Here is a 23,694-nt window from a genome sequence, read left to right as displayed (position 1 = left end):
GATAACCTGTAAATATCAATTAATTCACATTACCCGTTCAGACTTCATGATGAGACCTTGTTCTAGAATTTTGCAACCTGGAAGTGACATTAATGACCATTGCTATTGACCTCTGAACAACAAACAGGTCAGGTCAATTTGACACCCAATTTGGGCTGTTCGAATTGCATGTACGATGTGAGGAACTGTTGCGGTTACAAGATTGAAATAAGGCTGATGTCACGCCTGCATGAGCAACGACACAAATCAAGGTGAATGTACAAAACAAAATATATGGAAATTGCAGACCAATGAGCTATCTAATCTGTGATACAATCTAGGCCGAATGGTTGTTCTAGACTTGTAAACATCCGGAGCCTAAGATTGGACTGCTTGAATAGCTTATGGAATAACCCAACTGTGTAGGGAGCTTTTAGCAGTTTATAGCTAGAGCTTCCATTGTTAAGTTACTCGCACGGAACGCCAACATTGGAAACTCAACGCACTGAACCCTATAGAAAGCAGTCAAGACAATAGAACAATCCGATGTATTCTTATCCATATTGCAGTCCAAACGGTCTCCATGACCAAGATTAGAGCCTCGGTGTCACGCGATATCTCATACTGTCATCCGTACATTGTCCAGGCTTGTGAACTTTGAAGGGGGTAAGGGGTAGATCTGCCAGGGACATGCATAAAGTTACAAGTATCGACCTTAGCTCTTCTTATTCTCACACCCCACACTAAAAAACCGTCACCTACCCAAATACGAGCATTAGAAATCATTAATATCGGGAATCCCCATATTTTGGGGAGAGCCCAAATAATATTCTCATTCATCATGATCATGACTACATGTCATGAGAATTCCAGTTTCTCAAACTTTTGTCTTCGAGAACGATCTCTTCAACGATGAATCCCTCGACTGGTCTCCAGTTTGCTCCTGAACACCAACAACATTATTCTGAAGAGGAATACTTGAAAAATCATGGGGTTTCAGATAACAAGACAGAAGATATGTCAACGAAGTCTACCTCATTACCATGTCGTCGAACTTTTCGCAGGTAGGGCTCCTTGAATAGAGTTTTCTTCCTATTTATAGATTGCTAAATAGAGATGAAGACCTCGGGCAGGTAGAGCATGCGGGGTAAGTACCATCATCACTCTAGATGGCAGTCGATACTAATGGCATTCTTGAACAGATGTGCCATTCAAGAAGAGTATGAAATTTCACCTCGAATCATACTTTATGTAAATCATTGACGCGAACTAGGTGCGATGCGACGCAGGATCTCACGGAATCCCAGTGAGTATAATCAATTCACCAATTCCTTTGCAATACTAACGCCACGATTTTGTAGTGTACAAATTGTGAAGCATTCTTCTTGGACTGCAATATTCCTCCGCGAAAGAAGAACGTGAGCAGGGAAGGAACGTCTGCCGGAAGAAGAAAGTCCGCCAGTGCATTGTCAGTACTCAGACCAAGATCTTGCTGAAATTTACCCCTCAAATTTTTGCTTTTGTATTCTTACACGAATATAGAATTAAGCAGCGCAGTCATTCCGGTGGGAACGGCAATGGAGAAGAAGAAAAGAATGACGATGCTGAGCTTCCTCGGCCTGTCGCGTCAAATCACGATGATTTTGCCTCGCTGATTCTTCAAGCTGGCCACCATATCAAGCAACAACCTGATAGTACCAAACAATACGTCAAATTAATAAATCCACCAATTTCTTCGTCGGCAATTGAAAACCCCGGAAAAGTAGCATACTTACAGGAAAAATCATCATTGGCGATGCTCATGAGGGACTATTATGACACAACGGACGCTGTGCACTATCCGCTACCGGAGGACGCTGCAAATCAACGCATGGCCACAAAAATGAACCCGGAAGAGATGGATATCCTTGCAAAGCGAGGTGCACTACAACTTCCTCCTCGAGATTTGTGTGAGGAATTGATTGATGCATATTTCAAATGGGTAGCTCCGGTCATCCCAATCATTAATAAATCGTGGTTCATGCAACGTTGGCACGACCTCGATAATCAGCCTCCCTTACTTCTAATGCAAGCAATCTTATTGGCTGGATCCAGAGTTTGCACTACATCCATGCTCTTGGATGCAAATGGTTCCCCCATTCCAGCAGCAACAATATTTTATAAAAGAGCAAAAGCGCTCTACGATGCTGATTATGAGGAAGATCGGGTCGTTATAGTTCAAGCACTTATTCTCTTAGGATGGGTACGTTCTTGGTACTTTGCACTTGTGTCATTGATTAGAATACTGACTATTTCAAAATAGTACTGGGAAGAGCCAGGGGTGGTTACAAAAAATGTTTTTTATTGGAATGGACTAGCGACTACTATCGCCCAAGGATTTGGAATGCACAGAAATCCTAGCGGCTCTCGTCTCAGTCCTGCAGATAAAAGACTTTGGAAAAGAATCTGGTGGACTTTGTACATCAGAGATCGGTCCGTAGCAACCGCTCTTGGACGCCCAGCACATATCAATTTGGAAGATTCCGATTTAGAAATGATCCGGGAAGAAGATTTTGTTGACGATCACACGGGACCTGAGGATGAATTAGAAGTGCAATTCTTTCTCCACTATGTGAAAATATGCGAGATCATGGATGACATACTCTTTCAGCATTACTCTTTACAATCCAAGAAGCATGGCAATAACTCTCTCATTTTACAACAGTGCGATCAAGCTTTGAATGAATGGCTTCAGAACTGCCCCAGACAGATTCGATGGAATTCTTCGAACAACAACTTCTGGTCCTCGTATCTGTACTCAATATACCATACCACAAGGTGCCTCTTGTATCGTGCCTATTTGCCATCAGTTAAGTCGTCATCTGAACTTCACGAGAAGCTTGATATTTCAGAACACCCTGCTTTTCAATCTGCAGGCGCAATTACTTCAGTCGCTGAAAACATGATTGCACGCAATGAGTTAAGGCATGCTCCTCCATTTTTGTAAGGACAAATATTGCGTACACTAGATATTTTACGATTGCTAATGATGCTATAGAATATACTCTTTACTGTCTGCCTTAATTATGCATGTCTATGAACTACAGATTTATCTGCCTTCAACAAATTCAGATGCTCGCAAAAGAATTTCGATTTGCATGTCTGCTCTGGACAAGCTCTCTGATGTATGGCTAGTAGCTAAGATGGTCAGAGGTCTTTTCGAGACGATTTTGAAGGCAGCAGGATTTGCAAATTATACCCTTGAGGGCACCAAACGTTTCAAGAAAATTGGTGAGCATACAGTGCCTGTGTTTAGCTTCATTGAAGAACCTTTATCAGCATCACAATCAGCTAGAGAGGCCAAGGAAGACAGTCTTCCACTTACGCATTCTCTGCTAGCACACCAAAAAGCAACTTTGAATTTCGTATCAGGAAAGGGTTCAAGTATTTCAAATGAGGGTCGGACATCGATTGGTAACAACGACGGTGTTTCGCCCAAGAGCATACCGTCTGCGCCACTAGCTGGACATCAATCTACTCCATCAATACATGGAGGTGAATATTTCGTCTCAGATGATTTGTGGCCTACTATCGCAATACCTAATCCAACCCAGGAAACAGTTCAATATCAAGACCCCAATTTTGCTGGCAACATGAATTACATATCTCCAGATCAGATGGCATACTGGATACAGCCGGACTTTCAACAAATGATTCCTTCGACTTTAGATGTCGCAGACTGGTAAGTTTCTGCGGTCTAGTATTTAGAGAGCAATTACTGATATGTGAGCAGGTTCGATTATTTTGGCATGCGATGAAGTGCTTTGCAGGTGTATTACTTCATGTATTTTGACACTTCAAGATTTGAAATCTAGTGAAACTATTTTATGTCGCCGTTAGCATGATCCTATGAATTTGGGCTTCTGGTACATCCAGATTTCCAGATATAGACGACTTGACTGGCATAGATAATTGGGAATCGATCTCGAACAGTCAACCCCAAATATCAAAGGATAGGTCGGCATCTATCAAAAGATTGCGAGAACATATTCGGTTATCGACCAATTGCGCAGTCAAATCTCACATCGAGCTAAACAGGGATAACCGAAACGGTAAAAAGTTGCGATTGGCTGGCTAAACACGTTTTATATCTTGTTCTACCAGACATTTGTCCTTATTGAAGCGCATTCAGCCCTCACCTTTCAGTATCTAGCACCTACCATTCTACTCGGTGGCACGACAGCGAGCAAAACAGCTTCTTCTGGCTTTCCCCAGATTTGCGTAATGTATCTAGCATCTCGATCCTTCATTGAGTCATGTTTAGCTTCGCCAGGCTTGATATTCCCAGAGGGTTTTCGGATCTATTTTTGAATTCTACCGGTTGGAATATATGCAATCTCATTGGAAAATTCGCGACGTTTGACAGCGGCTGAGGAACAATGGTCAAAGGTGTTAAATTTTTTGTATGGATCGGGGAAGGCTGCACACATGATGACGCAAATTCAGGTCGCTATTTTTTGGTCTCTAGTCCCTATGGAAGAGACGGCAGAGTTGTAATGAGTTGCATGCCGAGCATCCAGAATTACGAATGATCAAATGTCAACCTTCATGAGTGGGAAGCAAAATCATGACTGCGGAAAAAGTCTTGAGAACCCATGATTTGGATTATACAGCTTAGTAGAATTCACGGCATACCTCGGTCGATTGGGCTTTTGTTCAACCAAACTGATTTTCGGAGTATTATATGTACTGACAATCTGCGTCCAGCCCTATCATTCCAGTCTAGTCTATCAAAGCCCGTATTGTGGGGAAAGCCGCTTGCGAGATGCTGCGACTACTGTGAACCAATCACTTACATGATCACTCAACCTGTTTTGCACCATCTGATGTTCTACTTTAATGTTTATTTGAAGTCCCCTACATTGCAAAAACACCTCGGCATGATATTGCAGAGTGGTTAGATGTTTCATACTGTGCTCAGACAATTGCATAAAGTCATCATTGTATATGCTTCTTCTAATTCTACCGTGGACACTTTCGTTAAAGATGCGATTGGCTCAGGGATCCTGTTTCAAGAAACAATCTACTCCACTTGCTTCCAGATCAAGAAATTTTTGGAAACTCAACGATAGATCATAGCTTAGACCAGACAAACCCCCATTTATATGAGATGCAAGGAGTAATGTTATTTTGAGAAACTGCAATCTATGATCCCGATTCATCTTTGAACCTTACTCGTGGATCATGATCTACATGCAAGTGTCATGGCGTGGCGGCAGTCATAGTGGAAAATTGTGGGGAGACCTTGTCATAATGACATTGACTAATGTGAAAAAAACGTCTCAACTTTTGGCTTTATTTGCGAAATTCACCCTCCTCCTTATTGTTCTTCGGATTGTTTCTCTTTGCTCAAGTTTATGATGTATCTCTTGGAGAACAACAAAGCGCCGAGGTATTTTCGTGTTCTTCAATGCAATGTCAACAAGCCCTTAATTGACAGTTCAGATGATGACCGTAAAGAGGGGGAACAGTTCTTGCATTCGTTTGGAATGATATCGGAAATCGAAGATTGGATGAGAATACCCCTCATTCTTGGCTCATATCGGCTTGCACCTACGAGGTGTAGACATGGAGCACTAACTCCCGGCATTGCAGACTCCAAGAACACCTCGGGGCGACATCAGGACAGTGACATCTCAAATTTGTGTCTCTGCTCCTGCTAGAAGTCATAGAAACATATTTTTAGTAGAAAATAAAGCAATGTGGTGGAGTGTTTGGTACCCACTTGGTACAACGGGAGAGCGTCTCTTCGCAAAGGAAATATTCAGCGGGAAGACCCGCTTTTTACCCCTTCATATATTCTAGACGAATACCTCGGGAATTTCAAGCCAGCAAGTGATGAGTTTGTGTTTTCCCCTCGTCAAGTTGTTAGCTTAGTGTTATGGGTAAGAATTCTTGATGTAATGTGAGCCAAGTTAATGGGATGAGGCTGGCGAAACATACCAAGGAAGTGTAAATATATATGAGCCTTGGATATCCTCTGAATTTTTGTATATCAGTTTCATCTCATCTCATCTGATTCTGTATCTCTTATCCCCACTGTGACGTTTTTTCCAACCACACCCAGCTTAATCCAGCTACTCGCCCACAGCACACCTTACAAAATGCATTCACCACTCGCACTATTCTCCCTCCTCTCCATCTTCTCCAATTCCCTCATCTACGCAAACCCCCTCCCTCTTCCCATCCCCGTACCCGAAACCTCCGCCGTTAACGCAACCGCCGCCTGCACCGACATTCGCATCATCACCGCGCGCGCATCCACCGAGTTGCCAGGCGAAGGTATCATCGGTTCTCTAGCTTCAGCTATCCAACTCGCTACTAGCAAATCGGTCACGCGGACTTCGGTTTCCTATCCCGCGGTGCTGGCGCCTTATGCTCCCAGTGTTGCAAGTGGTGTTGCGGCTATGAAGGCGGATATTATTGCGGCGGTTGATGCGTGTCCGTCACAGAAAATTGTTCTTTTAGGATATTCTCAGGGTGGTGAGTTTCTTCTGAATTATCTCGTATATTAATTCGCAATGCTGATTTGTGATGAATGTACAGCGGAATGTATCAGTGATACACTTGGAGGTGGAGGAGGCGGAACACTGGGAACGAAAACTCCGGCGATTGACACCGCGTATGGTTCGCATGTTAAAGCAGCTGTTATGGTATATACTTCTTTTTTCTTCTATTTCCTCTCTTCTACTTTTCTTTGATCATTGTTCCCCTCCTGCATTTTACATCCCTATCACATGATATCTAACAATCTCCGCAAATAGATGGGTGATCCTCGCTACATGATCAATCAACAATCTTTCCACGTAGGAACCTGTTTCCAAAACGGACTCTTTCCCCGCTCGAGCGATCAGTCACTCACAGCTTATTCAAGTATCGTGAAATCATACTGCGATTTTGGAGATCCATTTTGTTGCTCGGGATTGGATACTTTGGCCCATTTGACTTATGTGACAAAGTATCAATCGTTGGCTTTGTCGTTTGTTTTGGGAAAGATTGCTTAGGGGTGGGATGAGAATGGAGTGAGTGGAAGTGATGCGGGACAGTATGGAATGGGAGAAAGTAAATGGTGGAGAGGTGAGGTTGGGTAGGGTAGGAGGAAGAAAATGATGGAGAACGTCTCTTCGGTGATGGTACGGTTTCTGCTTCTCTTTACATATATTTCTTTCTCTTCTTTGTATCTACCTTTTTTTTTATGATGGAGCCGTAGTAGGGGAGTGGCATTCAACATGCTAGTTGTGAAATTCTTTCTTCCACTTTTGTTTCTTCCGAATTCGATGTGTGTGTACGTGAGTGTGAAAAGGAATCTTGTAATAGTGTTACTTCCGGAACCATGCAAAATGCACCAGGGCGCCATCTACTTACTTGTGATATTCAGAGCTGGTATATATTTAGAGCTGGTGTATCTCGAGGTTTTGGTATCAAAGCCTCGAGAAGATAGGGATACAATCTCAATTTCAGAATGAACAAAAACGATATGTAATAAAAGCTTGAGCATTCAATTCTAGACTCTACCTTTGCAAATCTATTTCTATCGCTCTTCAAATAAAACTTGTGCCGTAAAAGAGGATTGTATATCATGCTGCGAAACCCCAGAAGATCTATGCTATATCTCCATCCCAAAATCGTGAATCTGCTTGCACACCCTCCCGGGTTCCTCCCAATGAAAACACACCCGGCAGGATAAAGCACAAGATTGTGATGAAGGGCCCGCCAAATACATCACAATTTTCGATGTTTAAAATCTTGATCTAAATTCCGAAAATAAAGGTTTTCTCGTAGAAACGCGTTGACCGAAAGAAAATAAGAGAATCTGATGAAGAAGGACCACCAGAATCGGGATCTCGATCCGGAGCTACTATTCTTGAGTTTTCCTCGATTATTGTCCCTTGTGAAGACCAATCGCCGATATGATCCGAGTCTTAAGGAACAGGGAGTCGAGCATTGAAGCTGGAAAGCACAAGGAATCTGCGGGTAAGCGTCATGATTATATCGTTCGCGGCGAGTAGGCTATCATAGGTAACTTACCATCAATTCCAATCCGTGCCAAGCTTCTTACAAGGGGCACTGTAAATAAATCCGTTCCGGACAATAAACAAAGGTGTTCGTCTCTCCGTATCTACAACTAAAGTATCTGACCAGCCGGGGCCCGAGCCTAAGGGTTCCTCCTCCGCGTTTGAATACTCACCCTTTTCTCTGCCGATTTGTCGCTCGGAGCCTTTGACATGGCGAACATTTTTAAATTCAATGAACCTCCATGCCTTGCTGCCTTTATAACTGCAGCATACCTCAAGCCGAACCGTACCGATACCAATAGCTCCTTCGCCCGCTGCGTTGAACCAATCGTCCGGGGAGATGGTTTTGTATTCGAGGAAATCGGATTGCATGGGTGTGGAATGGAATCTTTTGTCGGGGACAAATGCCCAGTGTGTGAGACGATCTGGTATCATGGGTTTACTGGGTTTGCCTCCCATGATCAAGATTCGAAGTTGACGGATAGAAATGTAAGTGGGATGTTGTGATTTAGAATATCTCGGAATACTGTCTTGAATCGCAAAACCGGTAGCGGAAGGACTTCTTGATGCGTTTAATTGTCTTGATTAACGTTAGGCGCCCTTTTGAGAAGTTGGCCAAGCGTCAAAACATGCAACTTGAAAGAGAGCAATTACTTTACCACTTCATCAGACTTTAAGAGAATGATTCCTGTGGAGATGATCAGAGGTAGTGATCAAGAGAAAGGAACACAAGGACTGGACAGTGATGTTATGTATCAAAGGATGGAAGAAGAGGAAGGGAAAGAGACGAAGATGTAATGCTTTTAATGATAAAGTTCCCTCGCTTCTCGGTTTGATGGCTAGTGAGTGAATTAGACAAAAGGAAATGGAAGATGATTTGCAAGATGAGGGGTAATTACTAGATATCTACTAAGCCCCAATTTAGATGTTCTCATTCAATGTAATATGCATTATCAAACTTTTCTTCAACTGCCTTGCAGAGCAATATTCCGAGTAGCTGGTTTGACTTCTCACTCAAGATGAATTGCCTCAGTTTCATTTTAATAAATCCCGGATTCAAGTGAATTCCTACAAATTGACATCAATAGCAGGTAGAAAAGCCGGGATGTCAACCTCCAACAAGAGATATCATGGTAGAATCTCTTCAATTTGCTTCGACGGGGGTTGAGACTTGAGAAACTGTACAATTTCCTACCCCAATGTGACACTGAGAGAAGACAAGGCGTGTCAGTCTTTAGTCTCTATTCTCTTGTTTCAACCTCTAGATTACTCCAAGCAGGAACTTGGTGATTGCCCGACACCCAAGTCCCAGGTTAACTCCTCCAAATGAGAGGCATAAGTTGAGTATTTATCAGTGAGCGATAAGCCAAGAGCTTCAATATTGTAGAACACACTGTCACAAGCTCCTTTCCTTTCCCTAGCTTTCTACGCAACTCTTGATTTCATGATCAATACCATGGGTATTCATTTACTTTGTCGACTACTGGGGTATATACACTTGCAATATATTCTGTAAAGCTCTAGTCACAACAATTGATCTCGGCGACCACAAGAGTTCAACAAGAACTCATTGAGTCCACTCTCGAACGAGAGATGTGATAGAACTGAATAACAAACCAAAGACTTAAGAACTTGAGATTTAATCACAAATTGGCATGGCGTAGAAGTTATTGGACGTTTTTGACCAAATTCTAGAAGGAATCATAAGATGAAGGAAAATATGTGACATCGAGTCTCCATTTGACGGCAACTAAGCGGTATATATAGTTATCGATGTGCTCTCGTCAACCTTTCATTGACACAGAAGAATTATTCCCAATCCTGATAATGAGTATTTGATGCTGTTGAATATTCATTGTCTTTGATTGAATGCCCCCATTGAGAAAAACAGCAGGGAGGTTTTACAAACCCGAACAAGGCTCGACTTCTAGAATGTGCCAGTAACTTAGAAGATAATTCGCCCTTGCACTGCGTGTCTTGCTCTGCATATTCCACAAACAGTGATACACTTCCAATATATCAAATCAACTTTCTGGATTCCATTCCTAATTGCCACCTCAATGAACACCATTCAATAAAGTTTCACCCTCTGCACCATTTCCCCCTTCCCCATCATCCTCCAAAATCCAATCCCTAACCGCCCCTTTCCAATCACTAACCCTCCCATCGCCAACCTTTACACTAACAACCCTAACCTCTTCCCCCTCCACAAACACTCTTCCCCCATCTCCCTCACCAGCCCTAACCCCCTCCTCTCCAAGAAAAACACAATTCTCCAAATGTTTCTCCCTCAACCATTTTTCCTCCTCTCCTCCCCTTTCGACTATCCTCGCTTCCCCATTAATCGTCGCACTAATACTGCTAAGCGCGCTCGTATTCAACCCTATCAGCATTTCCGCCAAACTGCTTCTTCCCCCCGCATTCCGCGGCGGACTCGCAGCTCTGTTTCCCATGGGCGGCCGATGTGAGACCCAGTCGTGGACTAATAACGAAACGTGTGGGTTTTCGAGCAGATTATGGGTTTTCTTCGAGGAGGGATTTGTTGTCATTATGATGGTGGGATAGGGAGACCAGGGGGTACTGGGGAGATAGGTATAGTTCATAAGGGAGACGTGAGGTCGAAGAGATGTGCACGTTGCAAGATGTAGCTATGGATCATATAGTATCAGTATGTGTTTGTGAAAATGTGATTGAGAAAGACGAGGACGTACAAATCTAGCATTTTCTAAACATTGAACTACTTCCGATGGTAAGGTCCTCGAGACTTGGAGATTGGTAGTGCCAGCTGAGGCTTCGTAATTCAAAGGAGCTTCCGCCATGATTTCGTTGTGCCAATGTGTTTCTGAGATGTAAGTTGAAGTTAATTGTGATATATTCAAGAAAAGTCGAAGCCGACAAGTACCGATGGGAGAGAAGCTTAAAATGAGAGAGGAGATCGGACATGGCGGGGCATTACCTGATCTGATCTCAATGATGATGTCTGATTATGTAATCTTCGATAAGCTCTAATCTTCATCTCAAACTGGTCGCAAAATGTCTAAAGTAAGGGATTTTTACAACTTCATTCACATATTCCCAATTTCATGCAACGGATAGAGGAAGTATTCTCTATTGCTGCCATGATTATGTGTACCTTTATCAATGTAGGTACCAAGTAGAAAGGATAAGATATGAGCTTACTTCCAGCCAATTTTGCAAAGCTCTTATCTAATCTTCCCTACAACATTTCTTTCATTCTTGTCAAAATTCACATTGATCTTTTCTTTTGCATTGAAAGTCCTCGTTGCAGAACATTCCGTCGCGTTCATTTTCTCTAATGCTATTCTCATTTCTCATATTGACCTCTTTTCTTTCCTCATGATTACCAAACCATGATTCCTTTACCTCCTCCCTCAGTCCGGAGCAATTTCATCCGCCACATTCATCTCAGCGGCGTCACCCCCTTCCACATTGCTCAAACTATTCAATCCACGCTCGTATCCAGATTGCTTGAATACAAAAAAGGTATGCCTATTCTTCTGTTACATTCCTATTTCTTCGCTTTTCCTGACGCAATGCTAACCCGGCGCAGAAACCTCAGCTCAGCAAGATCCCGACCTCAAGCCTCCCGCGCCAATCCCCACAGTCCTCACATTCCAACCCACACCCGTTTACACCACCGGACGGCGCGAGCTGCAAACCCCCCTCTCAGAACCCCTCCTCAAATCTCTCCGAGAGCCCTTGATCCCCCTCTCAACCACCCATCTCCTCATCATCCGCAAACCATTCAGCAGCTCTTCCAAGAAAGAACAAATAGCCGACGTGGTGCAAACCCCTCGCGGCGGCCTCATCACATTCCACGGTCCGGGCCAACTAGTCATCTATCCCATCATCGACTTACTCGCATTCCGCAACCTCGGCGCAAAATGCTACGTCAACCTCCTCGAAGAATCTACCATCCGACTTCTCCACACAATGGGCCTGAATATTCTCGGACGAACCGAGAATCCAGGAGTCTGGTTAAACGAAGGCGAGAAGATCGCAAGTCTCGGTGTTCACTTACGAAGAAACGTAAGTAGTTACGGCGTAGGACTCAACATGATCATGGAACGCGGCTGGTGGGATCGCATCACGGCCTGCGGGCTCAACGGCAAAAAAATCGTCGGCATCGATGAACAACTATCCGATATTGAAACGCGAGATTTCGCAAACCAAGAAAACTGGCGCTCCTCATACAAAGCCATGTTAGAGAACGGAGCCGCGGTAGCCCAAACATGGGTTGACGAATTTGCCGCCGGATTAGGACGACTCGACCGCGGCGAGAAGTGCGAGGAGAGTAAAACCACTAGTGAAAAGGATATCTTATCTACATCGGAAGAAACGACTAAACTGGGAAATGTAAATGGGACGCATTGGACGGGGTGGGAAGATATGCCGGAATCGGTTAAAAACTTAATTCCGCTTGATATACGCGGAGGAAATGAATTGAATATCAGTACGGGAGGGGGATATGTGGAGTATCGACGGTGGAAAGGAGAGTAGAAAAGCCGAATTATATATGAATAACTACACTCCACAAGTTTTTCTGGCATCTTGGAAGAAAACAAATTAAAGTTTAGTAGATGAAAGACAAGACCTAGTATCCACCTCCTACATATCTACAAGACCAGAAAAGAAGCAAGCGTGAAAGCGAGCGAGAAGTAGATACCGACCTATCTACCTACCTATCTACCTACCCACTCATCTCCCCATCTCCCCATCCCCTCACACCCAAATACCCAAATACCCAACACCTCTACAAAAAGAAGCAACCAAGCTCATCCAAACAATCAATCACAAAAGTTCCTTCTACAAAATCGGATCCAGTATACATTCACTACCAAGTATATATGTATATATGTATATATAGTCAGAGATAAGTAGATAATTTTCAATTCCAACTTTCTTTTCTTTTTTCTTTTTTTATTATTTCTTTTTACTTCTTCTTCTCCTTCTGTTTATCTATCTCATTTAGATAAATAAACATGTTTAAAATCAAAATCAAAATCAAAATCAAAATCAAAATCAAAATCAAAATCAAAATCAAAATCAAAATCAAAATCAAAATCAAAATCAAAATCAAAATTTAATTCACACCCTAACGAGAAGAAGTTTTATTCTAATCGAGGAAGTCAAGTGAAACAGAGGCAAGGAAGTAACTGTAACAACCGCAAATGAAGGGAGATAACCGAGCAAATCAATAAAGAGTCCCAGTCCTTCACACAAACACGCATCACTTTGTATTTTAGAAGAGCTTTCGTGAATTAATAATAGAACAGCTAACATTAAGGTATTATTACAACCACCAACAAAACATGTGGCAAGGAAAGAAATCAACTCCCCATCCCCATCCAACCATCCACCATTACTATCGCTAATGGGAATCTTCGCGAGACCCCCTGACACCATCACAGCCGCTGATACGGATTTCCCCATTCCGTTCGTGAGTTGATATAAATCCAACCGAGAGCTAATCGTGGGTATCGATCAATTATTACTCAATCGTAGCCATTCCGGTCGCAATCTTGTAATCCAATTCGGTCGACGTCGTGCTAAATATCACAAGATTGTTCGCATCGGCCTCATCAAAAATGAAGATACGCATTTAAGCATAATCATCCTTGACAACCCGACGCTGACTTTCGTTTCTGGTGAAGGAGCTATCGTCTCCACGAGTAGCGCGTCTCTCGCGTTGGTTGCGGTAGAATGAAAACATACCGCCGCCACCAGTAGTCCCTGCTGCTTCAATTGGAGCATCGCGAACAGCGGATGGCTGGCTATCTCGGCGGCGCTGTCGGCGACTTCCACCTACGGTTCCTCCAATGCAAAGGAGAAGAGCAGAGATTGCTAAGCATGCCCATGCTGCCCAAGTGAAACCGAATGCATAGCGGCCTAGACTCGCGTTCATATCTAAGCGACGGAACTGGTTGCGGGCTTTCACGAATTCGGCACTGCAAATTGATTAGACGTGATGAATCATATGACCATGATATATATAAAAAAAACTTACGTCATTAACGAAGCTCCAAGGGAGAACCAAAAGAGAGATACCATTGACAAAACAGATCCGGAAAAGGATGCTGTTCTTCCGGTCGCTGCCAAGAGCGAAACAAAGAACGCGAAGACTGCGAACAAGAGTCCCATGAGATAAAACACCCATCCAAATCTCCACATGTAGAAGTACGAGAAGCTAGTGGTGGATTTTGCATGCGAGCTGGATGACGTTAGCTACTGTCGCACATTCTTGGATTGAGCACAACTTACCCAAGGAGACTGGATGGAGCACCAGAACCACCTCCAATCCAGGCATAACCGAAGGGAAGAGCTGGTACGGATTTACCACAATCGGTGTTTCCGGCTCCACAGACTCTGAAGAAATTCCATTGTGACACTGGTCTCGCGCCGGCAATGCTTGAAGTGTCGGCTGTGAGAAATTGGGTTTTGTCCAAAGGAGTTGTGCCTGTGATGCCACCTAAGATGACGAAGAACATGAACATGATCGAAGCACCGAGGAGGACCAAGGACACCAAGGCCATGATGCCACCTGCAATTGATCAATGATTAGCTACTTTTCCCGAGAAAATTGGTTTATGCAACCAAGGATCTTGGAGGTGGAGGTGAAAACTTACGAGCAGCCATGATGGAAGAAGCGAATTAATTGAACGGTATTAAAAGTACAACCTTGATTGCAGCAAGAGGAATGCAATGCAATTGTGAAGAATGATGGGAAACTATACAGAATGCCATGTTAGCCTCTTCCATTCTCTATTCCAGCCTATCGTACAAATGACCTGTAAGGGAAAATCTCCGTTGTCGCACAAGCGATACCTTGCAGATAGGTAACATTTTCCGCAACATAATCAATTAATTGAAAGAAAGGGAATTTACTTACTCCAGATGAGGGTATCAAAATTGAGGAAGGCTTTTGAGATGGTACAGAAAGATAGATGAATGGATTGCGGAAAAATGGAATGTTTGATTGAAAGAAAAAGAAGAGATTGAGAGACAAACAAACGGCAAGCTTTTAATAAGGGTTGAAATTTTAGTACATCAAGTATATTTCATGTGCTGAGGTCACTCAAGGAAGAACCAAACCAAGTGGAGGTGGGAGCGGGCGGCAGTTACGGCGATGACGATAGTAAGTGAGCTTCCGCTAGTAAATTTTGGGGTAAGTGAGTTTGACGACTGGAAAGTTGACTTGACTTGATCTCATTGATAATGACCAAGAACTTAGTCAGTAGAATTGTGAAGGGAAGAAACTATGAGGTAGAAGAGTCTTGGTTGTAGGTGGAGGTGAAGATGGGTGTGGATGTGGATGTGGAGGTTGATGATGGCAGTGATGTGATATAATGTGTGTATGTGTGTATATGTGTGTCTCTACAATTCGTGTATTCAAATATTTAGCTAGACATCGAGCTTGGCGGTTTCTTGTTCATCGGTCTCTTCACTCCATACAGGTAACAGATATTGCAAAGATTGATGTCATCTAGGGGTCGACTTGGATCTGCTCTTTTATTTTTTTCTTCTTTCTTTCTCGCGTCTTCTTTCTTTGTACTTTCAATTTTCTTCTTCAATTCACGTGCCGTGCCGTGCGTACCTTGGTTGACGTTGACCTCATGGCCCTTTCCTTTGACATACGGATGGATCCAAATATCAAGAACGGAAAACGAATGTAGAAGTGCTTTGACAATGATTACATACGCAATTTACCGATGAAGCTGTTGACATTTGGATATTTGGATGATGTGGCTGAAGGACTTGATCGATCATACGTCATCATGGAGTCACTAGTGACGCGCTAGTGACCTTACTAGGTAGTCCCTCCACTGCACTGATCGACTTTTAGGAAGATCCACGACCCACCCGACCGATCTAAGGTTGAAGAAGTACGAAGAGTGAAGAGTGAAAAGTGAAAAGTGAAAAAGTGAAGACTGCCGACTGAAGACTGAAGACTGAAGACCGAAGTAAGATGAGTGAAGCAAGAAGTAAGAAGCTTTGACATTCTTTTATTTTTCTTTCCCTTGTTGACCGTGAGTGATGTTGATAGTGATGGTGATGGTGATGGTGATGGATGGCTATGAAATCTTTTTTTTTTTTCCTTTCTCTCTTCAACCAAGTTTTCACCAACGACAATGATTTGGTGGAAAGTTTAATGGAATGAAATACTGGGTAGGTATCTTGACCATTCTCGCCCTCTTCAAATCAATGATAATTTCGAAAACTAAAAGTAATCCAATAGTATAGATACCTACAGCAAGTAGTTCATCTGATAACTTGATAACTTGATTTTCCGCCAGAATTAATCAGGTTATTGCGAAGTTCCGATGATTCGATGATAGGAATTACCCCTCCTCTTGGCGACTGGAGGTCTTTTTTTAATTCTAGAATGTTGAGATCATAAAATAGTGTGGCAGACCGGAAACGTGACTATCACGAGGACTACCTACCATGTGGGAAGTGAGCGGAACCGTTTGCAGCCGGACAATAATGGGAAGGGGAAGAAAGATGGTTCCTCACCGGTAGCTTCCTTCTATCCCTGCTTACCTAGCTACTTGATTATATACTCAGCTGGGTATCTACAACACTGCGCATTTCCTGTTTACGAATATACAACACTTGATTGGTTCTTTCATGCCCTTTATCTGCATCTCCCATTGATCATTCTATGGATGAAATGATATGAGACGACGTACTACCACCCTTCCATCGAGATATACGATAGTCACGCGTTTAAGATATATAATCAAAGGTAGGTAATTAAAGGGGGGGAATAATTTGACATAGTTCAGACACATGATCTTATTCGCCTTACTAATCACAACTATGCAGATGAACACTTCACTCCACGGAGAAAAGTATAGGTAATTATAAAATCGAGCGCAGCGAGGACTGGGGGTTTGGGGGCTTGCCCCCATCAATAAGAAATACATCATCGATAATCGATTGGAGCAAATCATCCATTCTGATAAGGACGAAGTCTTTCTCAATTTCAACGGTGAACAATGAGAGATTATTCCAATGGCAGAATAAGTAGCCTAAGGCGGTGAGTGAATTTGAGTGAAGAATGAAATTGATTATTGAGGGGAACAACATCCTATTTTATACTGTTCACACTTTTGTACTGTTCACAAGAGCATGCGAGGATTCCCTTTTCAACTACTAGGTAGGTTGCATCTCAATCTGATATCTTCAGCAATATATAAACAATTACAAGAAAAGTTAACTATATTGATATATGCATACAATAGAAAGGAACAGCCAAGCACCTCACAATAAATTCGCAACGGCTTTTTTACTCTATCTATTCAGATACATCCCGATTTGAAGTGATTCTTATCATGATATATCAACGTATCTCATTTCAGCAAAATCTGAAGAGAATCGCCGGCATCCAGAAGCCTGGTAGAAAGGAATGCCTGTCCAAAAGATACTATCAATCAAATCGACAATATTTTACTCTCACGGGGTTTCAACCTGCATACCATCGTTCGATGAAGCATTAGAGAGTATCGGATCCGAATCAAACCATCCATCTAGTTTACCTAGATGCTCTCCAAGACAATCATTTTTCCAAAATGAGCAACGTTACAAATACTTGGCGCACAAAGGGGAAAACTCAGATTCATGCAGGGACTGCCAGTATCCTACCGCATAATCCTACTTTGAGACTCCGAAGCACCACACTACTGCAATGGCTATATACAAATCTCGACATCTTTTAAGGTAAATCCTCAAGGATACGGATCATCCCCGAACCCTTACAGCACTCGATTTCAACGTAACCACCTCGGTCCGTTCCGAACGGGAAAACTACGTCCCACCTATAAACATCTCGGTCCCAACTTCGAATCCTTCACCATACGATAACCGAGTCCTTGGGACACAATCCGGGTCTTGCATCTTCCAGGGTAGGATCTCAGGAAGGTAAATTTAAGGATTTAAATCTGACATACTCTTTTGGAAGTATCTCCGATGCTTATGCATCGGATGTCAAGCTAATCGAGTAAGTGTCGGATACTCTTCAATGCCACGCATACTGGATATGAGATTGTGTGTAACGGTGCTATGGATAGCCGAGTGTGGACTGGAGTACCAGGTAGGTACATAACCCTTGCGACAGGAGATCGACAAATCTTAGATGAATCCACTTGAATTGAAGGATTCTTAGGGCTAGATGATACCCATTTTTATGGATGGATGGAAGGAATGTAAATTTTGTGATGGATTCATTTTCTTCGGTTATAATCTTCGGGGAAGTCTCCCTAGGGCTTTCTGCAAATATATCTTTCCCGAGATGCCGGGTGTGAATTTTTTTAGTTTTTACTTTCATGTGAAATTTCTCAAGGGTTGGAAGTTTGATATTGGAGGAATCGGGTGTGGATCTTGAGAGAATTAGTGGATTTAATCGCTCAAGTGAATTTTATCTCTGAGCAGGTGGGTTTAATCGCTCAAGTGGATTTCATATTTCAAGCAGGTAAATTTAATCACTCACGTGAATTTATTACCTCGAGTGCGTTTCATAGCTCAAGTGAATTTTATCTCTCAGCAGGTGGATTTAATCGCTCAAGTGAACATGATCTCTCAAGTAGATTCTCAACATTCCTAATGACAGTTTAGCGTCGAGCGTCTTCACAAAGTTTCGGTGATGAGATATCATATGATATCTCATCATTCATCTTCATTTTACATAGTCTATTGCCCGAACATTTACGCTCTATTTTCAAAAACTTCATACATTACCAGGTAGCATTTCACACCTATTCCTGGCAGATGAATTCTCATGGTTCGAGAAGGAGACAAATGATGTCGAAGCTGCATTGTAGACTCTGGTTGTTAACGTGTCTTCTCTCTCCGCCGCTAGCTCATTGCGGAAAGAAAGAAGTAAGCTATCAGTAGACCTTACTGTGAAACTGGCTTCGTTCACGTAGATTGTAGATTCATCAGGAGAGTCCTCTATGTACTTCTTGCTTGTGTGGTTTTTCATAGAGATGTAGGTTTATAGGGATGTGTGTATTCTTGTGTTTTATTGTATGTAGGAGTCATGGTAGTGGTAGTGGTAGTGGTAACGGTAGTGGCATATGATCATCTGGATGTTCAAAGATTTGAGTGTAGAAATCTTTTAAACTTTTTGCATAGAATGTTTTGAGAACCTTTTTTTGAGAATGATGGAAAGTTGGTGGTGGGAAGCTGGTGGTGGAAAGCTGGAAATGTAGAAAAGATGTACTTGTTCCCTTTGGTAAAAGTAGATGAAGATTAATTTTTGTGATTCGTGGTTCTTTTATTTGGGTGATTTTATTTTTTTATTCTTTTGGAGTGAAGGAATGAAGGATTGAGGATTGGGGATTGTGAGAGGTGAGAGGTGAGAGGTTGTAAGTTATATGTAATACATAATAAATAATAGTTTTATAGGTAATGGGGATAGTTAATAAGTAACAAGAATAGATCTCCCCCCTACTACTATTTAATATGCATAGGAGCATTACGATTTTGAGATAGGTGAAGTTGAATGAGAGAGTATTGCTGTGTAGGGTTTTGGGGAGAGAGGGTGTTGATTTGATATGGGGTTTTGGGGAGGGGGAGGGGGAGAGGAGGAGGGGGAGAGGAGGAGGGGGAGAGGGAGAAGAGGGATATGTGGAGGTTTGAATATTGGGGTGGGATGGAGAGGGGAGATGAGGAGATGAGGAGATAAGCGTTGAAGAATTCTTGGGATGCAAAATTATGTATGTATGTGTATATATTTTTGAGTTTTGTAAGTTTTGTGATTGGATCTTGTCATGGGTGTGGGTGTGTGGATGGATGTTTGATGGTTGTGGATATGGATATGGATCTTTACACGGGTATGAGTATGCTTCGAGATGAATACGCTTTGAGATGAATATTCTTCAAGATGGTAAAGTTGGAAGAGTATGGAGTAGGGATGATTGGCTTGTGTGAGGGGGTTGATAGTAAAGATGAGGATTTGTAGGGATGGGATATGGTATTAGTTTTTTCCTTGGGATGGGCAGGTTGAGGTGGGTAGGTTGGAGTGGATGTGGATGATGTAGGGTTATGGTTAGGGTTGGATAGGGATGCGAGATGAGACTCTTTGTTTGGGGTTTTCAGGCTGAAGATTGTGGGAGGAAGAAGAGGGAGGAAAGGGATTAAGAGGCGGGGGGGGGTTAATAAATTGTTTTTGTAGATGATAGGGGTGGTTCTTTTATGGGTTTTGACGGGTGAATGGGATATGAGGGATATGAGGGACGGTATTTGAGAGATGGTATTTAAGGAATAAGATAGTATGTAATACTCCAACTTACAAAAATCCATAAATATTACAGCTACTATAAATTCCATGAAGTATAATACTAGTTTTTAAATACTTTTCAAATCTGCAAACGAGATCTGGTGCTTGATTTGAAATTCCCTCTTAGCTTGTATTCGTGTTTGTGTCTGTGTTTGTGAGATCAGGTATTTTCTTCTTTAATTTTTTTGCATTTTGATGGAGAGGTTGATGAGTGAGAGGGAGTCGGGGCTCAGGTAGTGAGTGCTGGAGATAGATGAATGAATATTTGGAAGATTCAAGATTGGGAGTTTGAAGTTGAGAAAGGGAAGGAAGGAGAAGGGATTGTATACTCGGAATATCCGAATAGAGAGAGTTTGTAACGAAGTTTCTGAGGAGATTTCGAACTGGGCTTTAGATAACTTGGAGTTAATATGGAGTAGCGGATAAGGAGAGAAGGAGGAAGGTTGGAGATGCGGATTTTGCTTGGTGTTGTTGTTATTACTTTGTTGAGGAGTAATTTAGTGTTGAGTCTTCTTACGATCTCTTTCCAGTGCTCATCGTTTATCCTTCATTTATACTATAGGTATCTTGTGTATACTATTTAGTCTATTCTACAACTCGTTTACAAGAGGAATATTATGCTCCATATAGTACGGGTACACAACTCAAATTCAAACCTCTCAACATCCCTCTATCAAAAAACAAGAAACCAATTTTAGAAATTACCCCAGGAAGACCAAACCATTCACACTCTCTCCAAGCATTCATCAAAAAATTACCCCAGGAAGACCAAACCATTCACACTCTCTCCAAGCATTCATCAAAAACATCGATAGTACTCACTATACTATCATTTACAATATCAAACCACACAGACAGACAAGACTGGGACGTCACTCAATTGACACTTGTGAGATCAGAAGCTGGAATTTTTATTATCGTGATATATAATCCGAGATGAAAAAATTGAGTTCTTTTACCCGAACTTTTGTACTAAGCCATGTACATATTATTAGTATATCCACGATGTAGTTTCTGATTCCAGTATTGAATGTTCTAACTTCTCAGAAGAATTCATTTATCGCTTATAATCTCCAAGCGAACCGAACTTGAACTGTACATGTTAGCTAGAGAATCAACAACCAACATGCAAGTGTTTAAGATAAAGATTGTTTGATTCGACACCAAGAGTAGTGAATTCTCAGCGCATTTAGTCTATCTATAGCTAGTTCTACGCCAAACATGCGCTACTCTTATATATGTCACAATGAATGATGTAAAGGGAAAGTTAGAAAAACTTGCTCCCCCTATGGATGCAGTCTGAGTCATTGTGATATTTCTTATCTCATCCTGTTCTGTACAATATGTCTTGTGCGCTTTTTAGACCCCGAGACTATTGCGATGATTTGAGACGGGATTGGAGGATATCCTTTGAATTTGAATTCAGAATGTGTTATACATCCTTTACTCTCCTTTCTCCTCCGAAAAGATGTAGAAATAGACAAGGAAAGAATTGGAAAGAGAAGATGAAAAGCACACTCACTCGAACAAATCCTTAACAAAATTATCTAGAACACACGATCTTCGCTAACAACAATAGAAAATCTATCTACTCAGCTATACTAGATGGATACTTTCCTAAATCAAATTGCATTAGATCCTCCTTTCCATTAACCCACAGCTAACCTCACGTTTTATCATCTCTCCTTACGTATCTAGACACATATTTACTAATAAAAGATCTTCATTACACATTATAAATATACCATCCACAGAGCACTACTCATCGATCTCGAAAAGAAAACTCATAATACATCTTCACAATAAATACCATATCTATTACCAACCCCCAATACCTACACCTAGGAATCCATCACACGAGCATCCAATCTCTCCCCCTCTCCTCTCCTCCTCTCCACTTCCTAGCCCCACATCCAATAATATCAGCGATCTCCACTATATTCATATAAGTAGGTAGGTATGCATCGAATATACTTTGTACGGAGTACCAACAATCACAATCACAATTACTAACGGTTAGTTAGACCTTTCCATATATATATAGATACCTGGGCCAGTAGATAGGTATATAAAATCCATGTAAAACTCAACTCGGGGTAGGTACAAGAATCAAAATCAAAATCAAAATCAACCAATCTGTAAACCCACAACCAACAGATATACCACCAAAGTCCCAAAGTAACCCATCTTATGAAAATTCCCTCTCTCCAACTCAATAACCTACCATTCATTCACCATCACATGAAAACTCTAGATCTATCCCCACCCCGAACTTTTACCCCATATATACATACATACACATCTCATACCGGCATAGTGCCCCTCACATCACATCTCCGAAACATCTCGGCCGATCCCACACTTGTAGAATCCAGATGCAAAAAGCCAAATACTTTGTAATAAATCATCCACAAGCTGTAAAATTACATCATTCTGAACGATTCAAACTTCATCTCTTCCATGATTTATCCATCCTATCCTATTCTTTTACAAATCATATAACTAATCAGGAAATCAACAAATCACAATTCCACATTTGACAACATAGAATCCATAATCCACAACCCCCAATCTCACATCTCACATCTCATTTTCTCTTCCTCGCTTTCGTTTCTCGTCTCGCATCCCTCGTCTCTGGTCTCTCGTCTCTCACTAGGTACATCCGCGTTATCCGTTTACATGTACATATACATACGAATATGTATGTAATCTTCCATCCTTACCATCTCAACCCAGATTTCAGATCTCTCTCTCATCACATCACATCACATCACATCACATAACATAACAGCATCACACCCTTCCTCCCCCTCCCCCACCCCAACCCTCCAGATCTCATCTAAAACCTCGATCTCACCCATCGGGGAACCATTTTTAGTTCCCGCTAGAAACATCAATCACTGCTCCGTATCTACTCGTGCCGCCCGAAAGCACACAACGGCAACTGCAACTCCGCCTAAACATGGGTCACCAATCACCTTGGAAATTGCATTTTACCACCTTACAGAACACACCTATGGGTAAAGCACGGCATACTTTTAACAGCACGAGGACTCATGATTCATATTCATCCACTCTTCCCGCTACCGGCCCTACCCCCCGCCCGAGATATCTCCACTAAATCCACAAAACCCAAACCCCTATGAATCTAGAGCCTACCTCTCTCTACCTCTACCTCTACATTCGATTCCATTCGATTCCCTTACCTCCTCCCCCGAGATTCCTCCAATCAACCCACAAGACCCAAAAATCTAAAGCCTACCTCTCCTCATCCATCCATCCATTCATTCCCCCCCTCCCTAGATCAAGAGATCGAAAGACGACCCATCCAATCACATCACCAAAAAAAACACACATTTT

General features: G+C 42.2%; 6 protein-coding genes across 6 annotated transcripts; 3 read left to right on the top strand and 3 right to left on the bottom strand.

The window, feature by feature from the left end:
* Positions 1-891: 891 nt before the first annotated feature.
* On the top strand, positions 892-3,776 carry Bfra_007093 (putative cutinase transcription factor 1 alpha protein; the record flags this gene model as incomplete). The annotated part of the gene is made up of 9 exons (XM_037337467.1): positions 892-1,043; positions 1,094-1,126; positions 1,182-1,199; positions 1,253-1,285; positions 1,341-1,397; positions 1,522-2,221; positions 2,282-2,961; positions 3,017-3,700; positions 3,752-3,776. The coding sequence occupies 9 exons, from the start codon at positions 892-894 to the stop codon at positions 3,774-3,776; spliced, it is 2,382 nt and encodes a 793-aa protein (XP_037186847.1).
* Positions 3,777-6,122: 2,346 nt separating this feature from the next.
* Positions 6,123-7,022, top strand: Bfra_007092 (putative carbohydrate esterase family 5 protein; the record flags this gene model as incomplete). Its single annotated transcript, XM_037337466.1, has 3 exons — positions 6,123-6,501; positions 6,565-6,671; positions 6,783-7,022. 3 exons carry the CDS (start codon positions 6,123-6,125, stop codon positions 7,020-7,022), a joined length of 726 nt encoding a protein of 241 aa, XP_037186846.1.
* A 1,026-nt stretch (positions 7,023-8,048) lies between these two features.
* Positions 8,049-8,492, bottom strand: Bfra_007091 (uncharacterized protein; the record flags this gene model as incomplete). The annotated part of the gene is made up of 1 exon (XM_037337465.1): positions 8,049-8,492. The coding sequence occupies one exon, from the start codon at positions 8,490-8,492 to the stop codon at positions 8,049-8,051; it is 444 nt and encodes a 147-aa protein (XP_037186845.1).
* A 1,598-nt stretch (positions 8,493-10,090) lies between these two features.
* On the bottom strand, positions 10,091-10,852 carry Bfra_007090 (putative pyridoxamine phosphate oxidase protein; the record flags this gene model as incomplete). Its single annotated transcript, XM_037337464.1, has 2 exons — positions 10,091-10,681; positions 10,745-10,852. The coding sequence occupies 2 exons, from the start codon at positions 10,850-10,852 to the stop codon at positions 10,091-10,093; spliced, it is 699 nt and encodes a 232-aa protein (XP_037186844.1).
* A 552-nt stretch (positions 10,853-11,404) lies between these two features.
* Bfra_007089 (putative lipoyl transferase protein) lies at positions 11,405-12,554 on the top strand (the record flags this gene model as incomplete). Its single annotated transcript, XM_037337463.1, has 2 exons — positions 11,405-11,537; positions 11,605-12,554. 2 exons carry the CDS (start codon positions 11,405-11,407, stop codon positions 12,552-12,554), a joined length of 1,083 nt encoding a protein of 360 aa, XP_037186843.1.
* Positions 12,555-13,549: 995 nt separating this feature from the next.
* Positions 13,550-14,979, bottom strand: Bfra_007088 (putative actin cortical patch protein; the record flags this gene model as incomplete). Its single annotated transcript, XM_037337462.1, has 6 exons — positions 14,944-14,979; positions 14,681-14,782; positions 14,316-14,595; positions 14,062-14,265; positions 13,681-14,002; positions 13,550-13,603 (listed from the first exon to the last, which is right to left on the bottom strand). Exons 2-6 carry the CDS (start codon positions 14,688-14,690, stop codon positions 13,550-13,552), a joined length of 870 nt encoding a protein of 289 aa, XP_037186842.1. The 5' UTR covers positions 14,691-14,782; positions 14,944-14,979.
* Between the last annotated feature and the right edge of the window lie 8,715 nt (positions 14,980-23,694).

This window comes from Botrytis fragariae (genome assembly GCF_013461495.1).
Source record: "Botrytis fragariae strain BVB16 chromosome Unknown tig00000795, whole genome shotgun sequence".
NCBI classification, from domain to species: Eukaryota; Fungi; Ascomycota; class Leotiomycetes; order Helotiales; family Sclerotiniaceae; genus Botrytis; species Botrytis fragariae.
The sequence above is the reverse complement of the archived record's forward strand: the minus strand, read 5'-3'. Positions and strand labels throughout refer to the sequence as shown.